The sequence below is a fragment of the Podarcis melisellensis genome (genome assembly GCF_964234715.1).
Source record: "Podarcis melisellensis genome assembly, chromosome: 3".
Taxonomy (NCBI): domain Eukaryota; kingdom Metazoa; phylum Chordata; class Lepidosauria; order Squamata; family Lacertidae; genus Podarcis; species Podarcis melisellensis.
Window position 1 is genome coordinate 99884559 of NC_138530.1, and position 16758 is coordinate 99901316.

The 16758-nt window shown below is 40.5% G+C and overlaps 2 protein-coding genes across 2 annotated transcripts in view; one reads left to right on the forward strand and one right to left on the reverse strand.

Moving 5' to 3' along the window:
* MCPH1 (microcephalin 1) overlaps window positions 1-16758 on the forward strand; it is a 107842-nt gene that overhangs the window by 12697 nt on the left and 78387 nt on the right. Inside the window, exons 9-12 of the mRNA XM_081904727.1 lie at window positions 4511-4620; window positions 7490-7527; window positions 9344-9506; window positions 14703-14780. Of these exons, the coding sequence (XP_081760853.1) occupies window positions 4511-4620; window positions 7490-7527; window positions 9344-9506; window positions 14703-14780 (389 nt within the window). The remainder of the gene's footprint in view (window positions 1-4510; window positions 4621-7489; window positions 7528-9343; window positions 9507-14702; window positions 14781-16758) is intronic.
* ANGPT2 (angiopoietin 2) overlaps window positions 14796-16758 on the reverse strand; it is a 45451-nt gene continuing 43488 nt past the window's right edge. Inside the window, exon 9 of the mRNA XM_081906350.1 lies at window positions 14796-16150. Within this exon, the coding sequence (XP_081762476.1) occupies window positions 15990-16150 (161 nt within the window). The 3' untranslated portion in view covers window positions 14796-15989. The remainder of the gene's footprint in view (window positions 16151-16758) is intronic.

Sequence of the window (16758 nt, forward strand, 5' to 3'; positions counted from 1 at the left end):
TTGGAGGAAGAAGACTTCCGTATACAATGTATCAATATTTTGAGTGGGGAAAACGGCAACCGAAAATACTTTTTAGAGGCCTAGATTTGGAAAACAAATGGAGTGAGAATAAGAGGCTTTTTGATAGTACTCCATAAATGTTTTTGTAACCTCATTGTTACAAAATCCACTCCACCAGCCCGGTAGTCCAGCTCTGGCACAGAAATAGGGCCTGATCCTGTGGACCCTCCAACAAAATAGGGGGTGGGATTTGGATGCATCAGTATTGTGCCCCTGGAGCTTTCTGCAGGTTCCGTGAGGTTTTGCTGTCTACATGAAGTTAATGTGTTTTTCAAAGTGGAATCAATTTCTTATAAAATCTAATGCTACCAAGAGTTCTTGAATGGTAGAAATCCGAATTACTGTACCAAATTTGGCAGGTACCATTTTTTAAAAGATATATACATCATGGGGAATCTTCAGCATTTGACTTCCTATGTATATTATTTACTGTATATTATATTATTGTAAGAATCACATTCTTTGAATTACTGAGATTTTAAGGCCTTGATGCTTGGGTGAGTGGAAGTTGTTTCGTGGTCATGTGTTTTATGTTAAATAGGATTTAATGTTTAGGGCTTGCATACTTCAATAATTTCAAGCAAAATACAATGTATAGTCCATATACACTCTTGTGTATGGGAAGTCTTGTTTAGTCAAGTGAAAGTGGGGGTAAACTGGTGAAAATGAATCATATGCAGTTACATGTGTTTTGTGAATTGAATTTTTAAAAAGAACCCCTGAACAGAATTATTACGGATTAAAAATGTATGTATATGATTATTAAAAATGTGGCATATGTAATGAATACAATTTCAGATTTTCAGCAAAAATTACTTGATTCTCAAAGCAGGTTTATCTATTGCTTTTGTCTCTCAGTTTCTGTGGTGTAGATAGTGATTTAAGAATGTACTAAATGTAAAATAATTCATTTATTCTAGTAAAGAACAAGCTTTTTCTAAAAAAAAGTCAGCGTCTTCTATTTATTACAAGTGTTGTTCAGTTCAGTGGGTCTTGCTCCCAAGTATGTTTATATGGGATTGCCAGTTTAAGAAGTATACTTCACTGGCGCTAGTGGAATTTACTTCTGAGAAAACTTGCTCAGGCTATAATGAGAGATTGCTTTACATGTATTCTAAGTAAACCTCATTGTGTTGATTTCTGAAGTCAACGATCAGCCAGAATTCAAATCTCACATTTGGAGTGAATAATTTGATCATTGCATGGAGAAAATAACAACCTTGCCTTCCTCTTAATGTCTAAACTGAATGCAAATTTTTCAGCAGTGATGTGCGGTAGAACAATGAATGGATGCCAATTGCAAATATAATACAGAACAACTTTCAAAGTTACAGCTTTATTTGCTAAATTCAAGTTAAATAAACATGCTAAATAAACATTTGATCATTTGACCATACAATGAAACGCATCCAGTATTTCTTAGAGTTGGTTCACAAATTTATGTACAGGCCTTTCCTAATGATAATCTATTAGCATTGGAGCTACAGTGCAGCATTTTCATCCCATACTACTTAAGTAAAACCACAAGCTCCAGATTGTATGGGAGGGGTTTGTCCCACAGCCCCTCCTCGTGGGTATTTAACTGAGGCATGCATAGCTTAATAAACCAGAGCCCTCTGCATATAACCAGACACTTTCATGGATTCACCATGGCTCCATCACTTTGCTGCAGCATTTTACACTAAATCAGATATCGCTTATATGCAGAAGGGGAGTTTCTTAGCTTTTTCTGGCAGCTCAGGGAACTGTAGAAAGGTTGTTAATCATACATGCATCTGCAGCTATTTGGATCTCTGTCTGATGGTTCTCTTTGGGGTTACCATTGTCTTTGGCACCTTGAAGATGAGGAAATATAATATGGCATAAGCTTTTGCAGGCTGAGTCCCCTTAAACATATGCAAGTATAGGGTAGAAATTTTTCAGTCTTGTGAAAATATAGAAATGTCACTCAGATATAAAAATAGTCTCGAGCCCACAAAAGCATATGCCATAATTTATTCATTTTTAAGGTGCAACAAGACTGTTGTTATGTAGCAGCAAACTAAGGGTATTGTTCAAAAAAAAAGTAATAAATCCATACCAAGTGCCATACTACTGCTATCAAATGCTGTTGATAAGTGCTGCTATTTCCACTATCCAGTGAACCCTACCCTGCCTCATTTATGTCCTAGAACTTCTAATTTGTGAATTTTCAACAATTTCAGATTCAGGATCTCCTTTAACCTAAACATGCATTTGGGGACCTATTTCTTAATAGTTTACCATATATTTGAATGGTGATAGTGCTTCTGCTGTGACCCACCTTGGATCAGGCCTGAAGACCAATATTCGAGATGATCTAAATCTCTCGTATTTAGGGTTAACCTCCCATTCTGTCCTTGTTTCAAACTCACAAGGTGAGCGGTAATAAAAACGTTCATGGGGGTTACACATGGAAGTTGCTATTTCAAGAATGAAGTGCAAAGTGAGTTTCTATTAGTAAAACTTGGCTTTCTCTCTTCCTGCTCTACAAAGCCCCCCAAAAGCCTTGGTTCCTGAACATTTTTTAGGGGAGAAGCAACTGGAAATGGGTGCTTCTAGCAATCCTTTTCATGCAACCCAGGACTTGACCATGTTCTGCATAAAACCCAGCCTCATTCCATTTTGAAAGAGATATTTTCTACCACCCTGCATTACAAGACTCATTTAAAAACTTAATACTTCTCCAGTAAAGTATGCTAACTAGAAACGTTCTCTGCTGGGTATTTAAGTTAAGTTTACAGTAGGCCCCGGTGATGTATTTGTAGACTCCTGAAAATGCATTAATGTATGTTCCGGGAGTTTCTATAACCGCTGATTACAAAGTCGTAAACATTTCACCTCAAATGATACAGTTTCCTGAATTAGTGGGCAACTGAATGCATGTACATTCATAATCGGCAAGGCTAAAAGTTAAACTTGATATCTAGGCAATAAATACTATGGCTAGAATCCAAAGAATACAGGAGGAACACAGTATATGGATCTGGAGCTTACTCTTAAAGGGTCTTGCCTCTTAGGAAACATGAATGTGTATGGTAAAAAAAAAATCTAGCAAAATAAGGTTTTGTACCCACAATCTGGCTCAAAAAAATTGACAAAGTAACTTTGTTTAGGGACTAGAACATCTTGAAGGAGACTTCAGTGGCATCAGTCTGTACTTTATCCTAATTGATGCAAACACAGATTTAATATCAGTAACTCTGAAACTTACATTTTTGCCAAGAGAAAAATGCATACAGTCGAAGTTCATATTTCATTTTTATCTAGTATCATCGCTGGTATTAAAAGATGACAGGTGTCTTGAATATCAGCTTTTCTTAAATATACCATTTGCATTGTGGAACACTTGAATTGTGGGTGAATATGCAGGAAAATATATAGGAATGCGGGTGGTGCTGTGGGTTAAACCACAGAGCCTAGGACTTGCCGATCAGAAGGTCAGCGGTTTGAATCCCCGTGACGGGGTGAGCTCCCGTTTCTCAGTCCCTGCTCCTGCCAACCTAGCAGTTCAACAGCACGTCAAAGTGCAAGTAGAGTCTGGCGGGAAGGTAAACGGCGTTTCCACACGTTGCCCTTGTTCACCAGAAGCGGCTTAGTCTTGCTGGCCATATGACCCAGAAGCTGTATGCTGGCTCCCTCGGCCAATAAAGCGAGATGAGCGCCGCAACCCCAGAGTCGGCCACGACTGGACCTAATGGTCAGGGGTCCCTTTACCTTTACCTATACAGGAAAAAATAACATGGAAAAGTTCGCAATTGCTTTATGAAAGTTTGTTTGTACTAAATGAATACTGTATATACCAAATATGGTATATATAATGTCTATATAGCAAAGTAAAAGACAATATTAAGGCTGCAGTCCTCTGCACACTCACCTGGGAGTAAGTCCATATGAACTCAAAGGGGCTTACTTCTGAGGAGACAGAAATAGGATTGTACTGTAAACAATCTAAATTATATTAATGACATTATTAAACTTGCCACATTTTAACCAACAGCAATGGGTTCACCTATTTGTTTCAAATATTTTGTGCTGAAAATAGTAGACTGTAAGATGAAAATAATTTACATAATATTGGGAAACCCCATATGTTTGGAGGGAGGTCCAGGGTGGGATTCACCCAAGGAGCCCTGTCAATGGAAGCTCTTCCCTCTTCTGTGCACCCCTTCACCCCTTGAAATTGACTTGGGGGGTGGAAGAACCCCCAGAACATCATGGGAGAGGGGGGATCTTTGAAAGGCTGGTGCAAACGGAAAGTTTGTAATAGCATGGCATTTAATTCTACACAGCTTGAAAGAGTCGCATCAGTCACATTTTGAAAAATGTCCATTCTACAAAAAATGTGGGGGTTTTTATGTACAGTGCTGCATCTAATCTTATTCCTTTTTCCAGATTATTTACTGCTGTTTTGAATGACCTTGGTTTCTAGGTGGTGACAATTTGTCCATGGATGAAGTCAAAGATGGTTCATGTGAATTTTTGTGTGACCAAGTGAATGAGCCTAGTGAGAAATTAATGCGTATCGGGAGACTCAAAAAGGTGAGTGTGCCTGGTCAGAATTTCAAGGAACACATACAGTATGCATGGAAATAGGCATATAGGAAGTGCATTATAGGGATACAGCTCTGGAGAAAGACTTCCTTCCATGTGTAGCATTCTTAAATCACCCATCCATCTGATATTTGCCTTCCTGGGGGGGGGGGGCAGGGAAGAGAGGTGCCAGTATTGTTCCTGTCTTCCCTGCCCTCTCCACGGTGAGTTTTAGCATGAGGGGCAAGGGGTGCTAAATCAGGGAATCAACAGCAAGGCTTTTTATGATTAAGCCTGGTCAGTGGGGCATGCAGCAAAATGTTTCCGTGTATTCCTACGGAAGTGTTCCTGTTCAGAGTTCCAGAAAGCCATTCCTTCCTAACAGAACGTGGATTCTGCTCTGCCCCCAACTTTGTTTTTCTGAGTTTCTTTTTCAATTGAAAGTCAATATTTCATAGCTATGACACGGCACATACTTATCCTCATAAGGCTGTTTCTTGTTGGGGGGCTGGGGGGAGCGTTGCCTCCTAATTTAGGAAATATATATCATTATATTTCATGGTTCCCTCAAGCATGGTTCCCTCTTTTCTCTGTGGTGGTCCCATTTTGGCTCTCAACTCCTTGACTTTGTTATTGTGGGGATCGATGCTTAATGGCTCTTAAATTTGGTTTGAAAAGCATTCTGCCTTGATGTATTTTATTATGTTCCTTTTAATGGCTTTATTATCGTCTATATTTTAAGCTGCCTTGGAAACATTTCATTTTGAAGGGTATCAATGGATAATTTTCCAATTCTACAATTCTATTCTATTATTTTATCTGTCTAGATAGATAGATAGATGATAGATAGATAGATAGATAGATAGATAGATAGATAGATAGGTAAAGGGACCCCTGACCGTTAAATCCAGTCACAGACGACTCTGGGGTTGCGGCGCTCATCTTGCTTTACTGGCCAAAGGAGCCGGCGTTTGTCCGCAGACAGTTTTTCTGGGTCATGTGGCCAGCATGACTAAGCTGCTTCTGGCAAAACCAGAGCAGCACACGGAAACATCGTTTACCTTCCCACCAGAGTAGTACCCATTTATCTATTTGCTTTCGAACTGCTAGGTTGGCAGGAGCTGGGACCAAGCAACAGGAGCTCACCCCGTCACAGGGATTCAAACGGCCGACCTTCTGATCAGCAATCCCAAGAGGCTCGGTGGTTTAGACCACAGCGCCACCTAGATAGATAGATAGATAGATAGATAGATAGATAGATGCATTATATATTATATATTGTATATGTCATATATATTCCTATATAAATATTTCCTATATTTTCAAAGTTCAAGAGTGAATGTCACTTATGTCACACAAGAGGGAGATATCAGTAATCGGGGGCGGGGGGAAGAATATTAAAAAGCTGCCCAGTCAGCATGCTTAGTTGCCACTGACTTTGTGGGGAGAGGAATGATGGAGAACTAGATGGAAGGAAATTGGAACAAAGTGTCATGTTAGAGGGTATGTCCAACAGACTTGTGCACTGAGGAGGAAGACTTCACACTGCCATTTGATTACAGGTCCCACTTATAGTCAGTGGGTACAAACAAATTATTAAATGGCTGCCAATTTTTGAGTAGTTGGCAGCTTAAAGTGTTCTTTTCAGTGTTGCTCAGTTCCATGTACAAACACAGGAATCAAAGTACTTCTGATGTGGTTCAGAGAGGATGTGGGGCTTGCCTGTGTGTGCATCTCCTATTAACAAAGTGGCTCTCTTTTGCTTAGTACTGTACCAATAATTTGTTGTGGATTTGCTAATGTGTTCTTTAATATACTTCAGTAGGGGGGAGAGAGAGAGAATGTGTGTGTGTGTGTGTGTGTGTGTGTGTGTGTGTAATTGAATTTATCCGTCCAATGCTTCAATCTATTCACTTATCTAAATGACATGTTCTCTGAAAGAATAAAATCACTTGGTGTGTCTTGCAGATTAGAGCACAACAGAACTTAATATGATTAATCAAGGATGTTCAAATTATTTAATGGTTGCATCACCTCTGTAGGCAGTGGAGGCAAGTCCATAACAGTGCATTTACAGTTTAACGAGAGATAGAGGCAAGTTCAGGCTCAGCAGACTTCATGTCTAAAGCTACATCCCCGCCCCAGTATTAAAGAATCCAGGCCATCAAAATGGATAACCAAGAATCCTCTTATTCTTGTAACATACTGTACATAGTATTTGCATATTGGGAGTATTCGCACAAGCCTCATTACATGCTGTATGCACGAGAGAGGGTGTGGCTAGCACTGCTCTCTCTCCATTAGTGCATGCTGTGGCCGTGACCCCTGCTGACCAACAAAGCAGGAAATTCAGGACCATTCAGGAATTCCCCACAGGTGAATAAGTGCTATGCATACAGAATAGCCGCAGAATGACCACCAAGCTCAGAGCTTGACAGGGTGTGCCCAAGCATGTGCATTGGCAGCAGGAGTGTGAAGCTAGCCAGCTTGATCCCACAACCCCGTCCTGTGTCATTTCAGTGTATAAGAGCAGTGAGGGGGGGGGGGATGAATTCCCTCTACTGTGTGTATGATGCTATGTTGACACCAAATGGCCACAGATTTGATTAGGAAAGACTTGCTTGAGCATGGCCCAGCACTCAACCTTTCTTCCCAACAGAGGCTATGTGAACAGAAACAAAATAAAATCTTGCTTTTACTGGATACTTCTGGCATAACCTCCATATATGGTACTATATAACCAGTAAGGGGAAACTTTAATCTTCATATGATTTACATCTTTATGTCTTCATTGGAAGGTTGATAACTACAATTCTGGGTGGAAATGTCTCATACTTGTTTGACATGCTCTTCCTTCTTTCCTTCCTTAACCCTGTAGCCATCAAGAACGTTGGTCATGACAAGCATGCCTTCTGAGTAAGTACTAGATATTTTGATGACATTCCTGCCTGCGTATATCTTGGTTTGTAGACCCAGGCAGGTGTTACAAGCCAGTGAAGTGTAAACATGTGAGGCGAGTCAGTGGAACGCTAGTTCCTCTTACCTTCCATTATTGCCCTGTCACACTCAACTTATGGATGATGATTTTGTGAAGAGGGGAGCTTCTGGTATCTGTGGAAGCTCCACACCTCTTTTGGAATGCTGAAAGAAATGAGGGTTCCCAAATGGGGGGAAGAACGTTTTCAAACCTTTGCAAATACAGGAAGCTCCCCTCTTCTCACAGCCATCCTCTATAGGTTGAAGGTGACTGGGACGGTGATGGAAGGGGGCAGAGCTAGTGCACTTGTCCTTGCTGTCCTTCGCATAGTTACTCTTCATCGGATCATAATGGCAGCATTATAGAACTAGTATTACAGAGACATCACCTTGCCAACAAAGGTCCATATAGTTAAAGCCATGGTTTCCCCAGTAGTGATGTATGGAAGTGAGAGCTGGACCATAAAGAAGGCTGATCGCCGAAGAATTGGTGCTTTTGAATTATGGAGCTGGAGGAGACTCTTGAGAGTCCCATGGACTGCAAGCAGATCAAACCTATCCATTCTGAAGGAAATCAGCCCTGAGTGCTCACTGGAAGGACAGATCCTGAAGCTGAGGCTCCAATACTTTGGCCATCTCATGAGAAGAGAAGACTCCCTGGAAAAGACCCTGATGCTGGGAAAGATTGAGGGCACAAGGAGAAGGGGACGACAGAGGATGAGATGGTTGGACAGTGTTCTTGAAACTACGAACATGAGTTTGACCAAGCTGTGGGAGGTTGTGGAAGACAGGAGTGCCTGGCGTGCTCTGGTCCATGGGGTCACGAAGAGTCGGACACGATTAAACGACTAAACAACAAATTACAGGGCTATGTAACTTAAATGGCAAGGTTTGGTTGACTACGGTAGGAATAACAGGGCAGCATTCAACTAAACAGTTTTGCTAGCAGAAGCACCAGAGAACTACTTCTTCCCTGGATCCTCCGGAACAGATTCACAAGGTGTCTGGGGAAGGGGTGGAGTTGCGTTATGCAACCAGAAATGCTTCTGCTAGTGGAATTGTTTAGCCGGATACCATGTATAGAGTTGAGCACACCAAGCTATAACTAGCAAAGCTACCGCTAGAAAATATAACATGTGATTAGAAAGTTGAAATTTAAGTATACATGGAGTCTAACTTTTGGTCTTTGGGCTCTGAAGTTTGCTGTAGTTTTCTAATTTTTTAGAAAACACACCATAACAAATCTATTTTAGTTACTTTTGTGCAACAGGTACTATAGAACACATGCTATTTTCTAAGGGATGCTACAAATAAGCCAGATGTTGAGGGCAGCTGCCATAATATGCGGATGCGCAGCAAGACTTCTCCACATACTTAGCAAAGAGCATCTGACAAACTTGCACTTTCCATTCTGTCTAGTGGTGGTTTCTGAAATACTTTGCTTCTTAGGGATATATCTGTGAGTTTGTGTATGTAAACCCTAAAAATCTTTGCCTATATGGAGAAACATATGTCAGTGACGAAGCATGACTGGCGGTGCAACCTTCTGTATGTTTATGCAGCAGCCCCCAAATCTTACTTGTCCTTAAAGTTGCAGCCTAAGTCAAGACCAGCATATTTGTGCTGATGTTTTTTGAGTGCTTATGAATATGTAATGATATGCATTTAGCAATTTTAAAAAAATCCACAATTTCAAAAATATTCTATGTAGCCATATTAACTTGTATTATGGACTTCTCTCCATCTCTCTTTGAAGGAAGCAGAATGTGGTTGTTCAGGTGGTGAAGAAGTTGGGAGGCTTTCTGTTTTCAGATGAAGTGTGTGACAATACAAGCCATGTGATTGCAGGGAGCTCCCGTCGTACTTTAAACATATTGATGGGAATTGCTCGCGGCTGTTGGATTCTATGTTACGAATGGGTAAGTAATATGGCTGACCATCCATTCATTGTTTCTTCTCTTTCCTTAACTATTTGATATTTTTAGCTACTTCTAAATGAACACATAATCCTCCATTACGTGAAATGTTTCAGGTGTGCTGATGATCAGGATAGCTTCAGGTTTTGCAACAGTCATACATAAGGCAATCAATACAAACTTCTGAACTTAAGCACTGTTATTTCCACATTTCTTTTGCATTCTGTTAATGTACAGTGTTCCCAGTGAGAGTTTCCTTTCCCCCAAAGCAAACCCAAACTGCAGGCATGGAGTTGGGGGTGGGTGGGTATTGGGAACACAGCAGAGGCTGAAGGATTCAGGCCACTCTGCACCCCAAACCAAAGGGAAATTAATTTTAGGATGGATGTTTGTTTTCTGTTGTTAGTAAGTAATCAGGAAACAGAACTAAAGCAATAACTGATTCCACCCATATGGTGATGGATGACTGTTGCTAGATTATTACATTGGGGAGGAGCCCCTTGTGTGAGTAAAAGGGGCGAGGCCTCTAATTTACACACACACACACACAGCTGCAGCTCTTTGTCGCATATCAATATCATGCATCATATCATATCATTCCTCCAACCCTCAGGACTGACTTTACAAGGGGGAAAGGGAGGTGAGAAAGCTCCACTGTACAATCAGATTTCTGCTTGCCATTTTCTGGATGCTATCCAGTGCTACAACTTTTGCTGAACATCTGATGATGGTTTGGTGAACATTGAACTGAACATACATGTTAAACCAGGCTTCCTCAAACTCGGCCCTCCAGATGTTTTTGGCCTACAACTCCCATGATCCCTAGCTAGCAGGACCAGTGGTCAGGGATGGTGGGAATTGTAGTCTCAAAACATCTGGAGGGCCGCGTTTGAGGAAGCCTGTATTAAACCATGAGAATATGCTTAATTCATCTAGATTGGGGTGGGAAACCTCCAAATTTGACCCAGCACATGTGATGTCAGGTGCGGAGCAGGCTGGATCAGCTATGCAGTTAACTTCTCTATGGGGAACTCGATCATGCAGCTGGTCTTTCCAGAAAGCAGGAATGAAGTTAACATTAAAGCCTGAGGAGTCAACTTGCATGACCAAGTTCCCCTTGGGGAACTCAATTGTGCAGCTGATCCCTGCAGAAATCAGCTTTGCTAGCCCTATTCTTGGCACAGGAAGACATAAGGCTGGCAAAGGCTCTTGGGAACTGCAGTACTATTGACTGTTGGGCACTTGGAAAGTGCTGCACAAGGGATTTTGTCAGATGGATGGGTGTCAATCCTCTGGCATCATAATGGCATGAGGTAATTGACAGGTGGGTCATCCTGCTCACTCGTCAAAGTTGGCCCACAAGGTTGGGACAGATAGGGATCTGGCCTGCTAGGCCAAAAGATTCCCCACCTCAATCTAGATTTTCAATTCACTGTATAGGAGTTGCTTTCAGCATTAAATCAGCCTACAAATAAACTCCAGAAATAACAGCGAGGGGTTTACATATATTTTCTACATTATTTTAAAATCTAATGGGATAAAACACAGACATTCAAAAGTATGGTAAACTAGTATTCAAACTCTACATAGTTATTATAAGAAAAATAGATTATAAGCAAAAGGCAACTGAAGCCCCACTGTCCCAGGATTGAGAAGGAATCAAACACAGCTGCAGAAACAGGAAGTTATTTAATGCCAGGGGATTTCTGTGCCAGATGGATCATATTTTCTGAAACCATGTTGAAATAAATGATATCTGGCTAGATGTTTCTGAATCAGGCCTGTAAATACAACCAATATAGGTATGGCCTGCAATTGTACATTAATAAGTACTTTTAAACTAAAACTTTTACACAACTTGTTTTTTGAAGATTTGAACTGCATTGTCTAATGTTTGCTTTTTGTTTTCCCCTATTTGGTGTTACGTTAGCCATACCGGAATCTCTTGAAATGTTATATTTCACAAGTATCTTCTTTTCTCAGTGATGGTCTTTCCATTAGCAACATTCAAAGTGACCTGGATAACTTGTGTGTCATGTGTACTGTGCATTGCAAACTTCTCAGATAAAATAATCTGGTATTTGAGTAGGACAAACTGGAAGAGCCGTTGAGGTCCAGGAACAGGGGGGGGGGAAGAAAAGAAGGGGGGGTTGAGCCTGGGAAAAGCTCCAAGAATTTGGTGATGGAGCCAGCATTTAATTTCACTTTCTCCTTATTTCTGCTTGTTCTGTGTGAACCGGGGATTGTAGTTTATCACAAATGCCGGCTTAATTAAACAAGCCTGCTTCATAACTGTTTAAAGTTAGCATATTTTGAAATGGAAAAGCGTTTGAGACTAACCCAAGGTCTTTGGTTTATATGCAGAGGAAGTCACTTTGAATGTTAGCAAAGTCACCCTATCCACTCAGGAAAACAAGATGGGTGTGCAGAAAGCAGAAGATTCACTCAGGCATTTTGCCTAGCACTAAAACAGGGTTTATTGCTTTGTTTGAAACGGTCCATTATTAATCCAAGAGCTTTCAGAGACAATTGAGAGGCCTTCATTCAACCATTAATGCTTCTGAGCCGCAACCCCTTTGTTGATTTAAGAAGGATTACCATGAGTTGGCAAAGATTTGGCAAGTCACCGGATGCTGTTAGCAATGTTCTTCCCTCACTTACCAGACAATAATTGCATTAAATCTTTTATTGGTGAAAATTTGTGACAGAACACATCCCAGTCTTTTTCTTAAATAGAAGCTAGTGGCGGAAGTGACACACATAACAGAGGATGTCATATTGTTCCTGTGGAAAAAGTCATTGAACCGTTTTCAACTGCACTTGTTTTGATCTTTTGTTCAGCTCTCTTTGTAATGGCCCTTCCGGGTATGGGCATGTTAAATCATTGTTATGAACACCCCAGCTGCTGACCACTGATCTAACAATGAATGGCTTTGATTTTTGCTGTCTGTTTTATTGTTTCACACATTATCTAATTTTGCATAGCACCGAGAGACAGAAATTGCCAGTGGAGTTAGCTACTGTAATTACAGTCACGTTACAGCTGAGGAAGGATGGCCAGTTGGTGCAAGGAAGCCTAAACTATTTGTTCATATCCTTGCACGTGTGTCCTATGTAGTATGGGAGCCGAGAATACATATTTTTAAAAAACTTAAGTTTTATTAAATTTTCATAACTTGAGACAGTTTTGAATTGCTGCAGATTGCCGAAATAAATCAACAACTGTGCTTTGCATCCGAAACCTTTTTCTAACCAGATTGCCAAATAAAAGAAGCAATAAACTTGGTAAATATACTTGTATCCAAAGAGCACCAGCTACAAGTGGGTGACTTTTTAGGGCCAAAAAAGCCATACACAAAGGAGGTTTTCTGACTTCCACCAGGTCTTTTCCACAGTTATAGGCTGCTGAACCACAAACATGCTATCCAGGGGAGCCACTCACACATCTAAGGAACACAAATTTGGTAGATGCTTGGGTCTGTAGCAAGAAAGTAGATTTTTACTCGCAGTTAATGCTGCACAGATAAAAGTCACTGTTCCTCTCTACTTCTCTGTCTCATGGGACTAGTGGCATAGTTGCAATGTATGCCACTAAGTAGTGGCATAGTTGCAAGCCAATATAAGACGTATTTGAATTTTTCATCAGATCTGTTCAAAACAGCCAAGCAAGCTTGGTTTCTATGCTACATTGTTTTCCAGCTCAGTCCTACATCAACCATGTTACAGCCCAATCGTAACCATGTCTACTGTGAAGTAAATCCTACTGATTTCAATGGGGCTTGCTCCCAAGTAAGTGGGTATAGCACTGCAGCCTTAGTCAGCAGCAAAAGCAACAAGGGGTTGTGTGGCACCTTTAGCTTTCATGATCATCCAGTGCCATAATAAGACAGCATCTTATGACTGTAGTGCATGAAAAGCTATGCTGTGCTTCCTTTGTTGCCCTCTAAGTGCCACAAGACTCGTTTTTTAACATCAACATTGGTATTCTCTTGCAGCGGTCCTCTTTGCGGAGGTACCTCACTTGCTGAAGTACAATTGGCTCCAATCTTGTTTACCTCAAGCCTTTGCCTTAGTTTGATGGAGTTCAATTCCACAGTTGTAGCTTAGTTTTAAGAAAGTTTGGAGTTGCCTATGACTATGGGTGACGCTGTGGTGTAAATCACAGAGCCTTGGGCTTGCCAATTGGAAGGTCGGTGGTCCAAATCCCCGCGACAGGGTGAGCTCCCGTTGCTCATTCCCTGCTCCTGCCAACCTAGCAGTTCGAAAGCATACCAGAGCGAGTAGATAAATAGGTACCGCTCTGGTGGGAAGGTAAATGCCATTTCCGTGCGCTGCTCTGGTTTCGCCAGAAGCGGCTTAGTCATGCTGGCCACATGGCCCGGAAAAACTGTCTGCGGACAAACGTCAGCTCCCTCGGCCAGTAAAGTGAGATGAGTGCTGCAACCCCAGAGTCGTTCGTGACTGGACTTAACTGTCAAGGGTCCTTTACCTTTACCTTTTTATGACTACTTTAAGTGTGGTGTTTTATCTGTTTGATAGTGAAGGTGTTGTTTTAACCCCTTATGCTGTAGCCCACCCTGAGATCATGAATGAACAGTGTGCTAGAAAAGAAATAAGTAGAGCTTGGGCTCAATGGCCAGGATCCGAAGACATGGGCAGTTGCTTTCCATTTTCAAAAGAGCATTGAGGTTGTGCTTCTTGAACAGCTGATTGCCTTGTAATGCAGCAAAGTTGCTTCTCAGACTGAGGGCACCTCAAAAGGAGTCTGTGATGCAGCATGGACATCTGTTTAAAGAGGGAGGAAAGAAAAGGAAAAAAATGCCCCAAATCCCAAACACCTGAAATAATACTGTGGGTCCGACCCATATCTATAGACTTGGAAACCCTTAACCTTCATTGAGCTTTTCCTTAATGTTTTTCCAGTGTTTTTCCTTGACTTTTAAGTTTTCATCTTGTCTTACTGCACAGTAGTATATCACTTCTGAGAAACAGTTTAAGTAGACTAAAATTTATAGCGCCATGTTTTCTTTGCCATGATACGTCTATATGTATAATTCATAGCTTCCCAGAATCTGACATAGGGAGTAGAACCCCAATATAGTGCTGCCTGCTCAACTTCTGATTTATTTTATTTATGTATTCATAGAGACTACTCTTCAGTTTATGAATACAGCTAAATATAGTTTGATCTTTTTGTAGGTGTTGTGGTCTCTTGAATATGGCCACTGGATGTCTGAAGAACCCTATGAACTCTCTGTGGATTTCCCTGCAGCCCCAGTAAGTAATACATGATTTACTTTTTAACTTATTCAGAAATAAGTCAATTTTTTATCTTGGAATATGGATCAACAACAGAAGTGTGCTCACAATATATCCAATCAAATGGTGACAAAAAAAATTCTTCCCCTTTACCTTCTCTTGACAAAGGCTTGTTAGTATGGGAATATTCAAACTTTCAAGTCATGTAAAATTTCTAATGAAACCGCCCCATTCACCAGACATGGGGCTGACAACATCCCTTATGGTGTGATTCCTAAGTGGAAATGTTGTGAGAAGGCTTTTGACAGGTGGGTGGGGGCAACCCTCCTGTCAATCATCTGTTATCAGAAAGTCAACTCTCACCCGGGAAGCTGGTCCCGATACTCCTGCTCTAATCCGTACTTAATTCTCAGAGAAAGCAGAAACAGTTTGCTGTTGTTTAAATGCATCCAAAATACCGAGAAATGTCCCAACTACTGGGTGTTATTTAAACATAAAGGAACTAGGAAAGAAGAAAAGTGCAATTTTCCTACAAAATATATTTAACCACACAATATGTATTGCAGGGCTATTCTGACTTTTAAAATACTGATGGAAATATCTGATATATTAAAAGGGGGAAATAGTTGTCTATTATTATATACTTGGTACTGGATGTAAAGCATAGAAATATTTTTTACAAATCCTTATTAAATATACTAGTATGGGCTACCAACTATCCCCAAATATGTGATTACAAATGGTAGGAATCAGACTACAGGAAGTAATTACAAAACAATGTGCTTATGTACATAATTACAACCATGGCATGAGATAGGAATAGGAATACAATAAAGATGACCAAATAAGTGTCCCTTGTTTTAAGGCAGTCATTAAAGTTCAGTAAAAGGGCATAAAGAATCACTTCGAAAGCTTAAGTAATTTCTGTTTATGATCTAGATGTATTTCACAGTTCCAGTTATGCACAAACACCTTAAGCTGGTTGGGAGTCCTTTTATTGTTCTCTTTTGCCAAATCATTATTGCATCAGATACCTCTTCTTGCTTGACATTTAATTGCGATGAAATTCAGTGGCTGTTGAAAACAAGCTGATTCCCGAAGGATATATGTGCATGTTATCCAGGCGGAAAAAAACCAGTTAAGCTGCATCTGTGGTCTTAAAATATTTGTCAAATATAGTATTTTGAAGTTATTTCAATAGGCACTTCATACAAAGAGCAAATGTTTTTAGAAATCTGCTGGTCGGATCATCATAGTTGTGGCCTTGAGAGAGTAGCCTGCGCCTTTCCAGTAGTACCATTTAATTCCTTTAAATTTGTTTGTGTTCTGTCGCAATGGATAGTACAGGCCATTCAGATTGGAAGGACCGCATGCATCAAACCACCATCCTGTTTAAAAAAATATAAATGAAAGGGAGTGTGAAAAAATAATAAGAGATGCATTGCTTTTAAGTTGTTTATACAGATTCTCAGATTTTTTTTATAAATCTTAAAATAATCACACGTACACAAGATACTAGAATATATGTATATGTGTATATGTTATATACACGTATACACCTGAAACCTGCTGTTCTAGCTACTCTTATTCTAAGTAAGCTGAACAGGATCTGCTTTATATCAAAGACATAAACACAAGTTCAACATGATGTAGCTCTCTTGGCACTCATCCTGAGATCCTTGTGCTGGATCAAGTGCTTCAACACACTGGATCAAATTTGATCGCCCCCTTTTAATTCTCTGCTCAGTCAACTTTAAAAGACCCACAAACACAAAAATCCCTGGACCTATTAGCAGGTTTCTTCTCTAGGGGCACCTTTCTTATAAACACTGTTGTTATACAATTTGATCCCAAACCATAGGGAATTATTTCAGGCACCCCAGAACCTGAAGCTTTCTTTTGCAAGAAAACCACAGCAGCTATCCTTTTCTTATGTGGAAAGTATGCATCCCTTCAGAGGAGGATGCCGTGCCTGCAAATTTTATCCGCTTCTGAG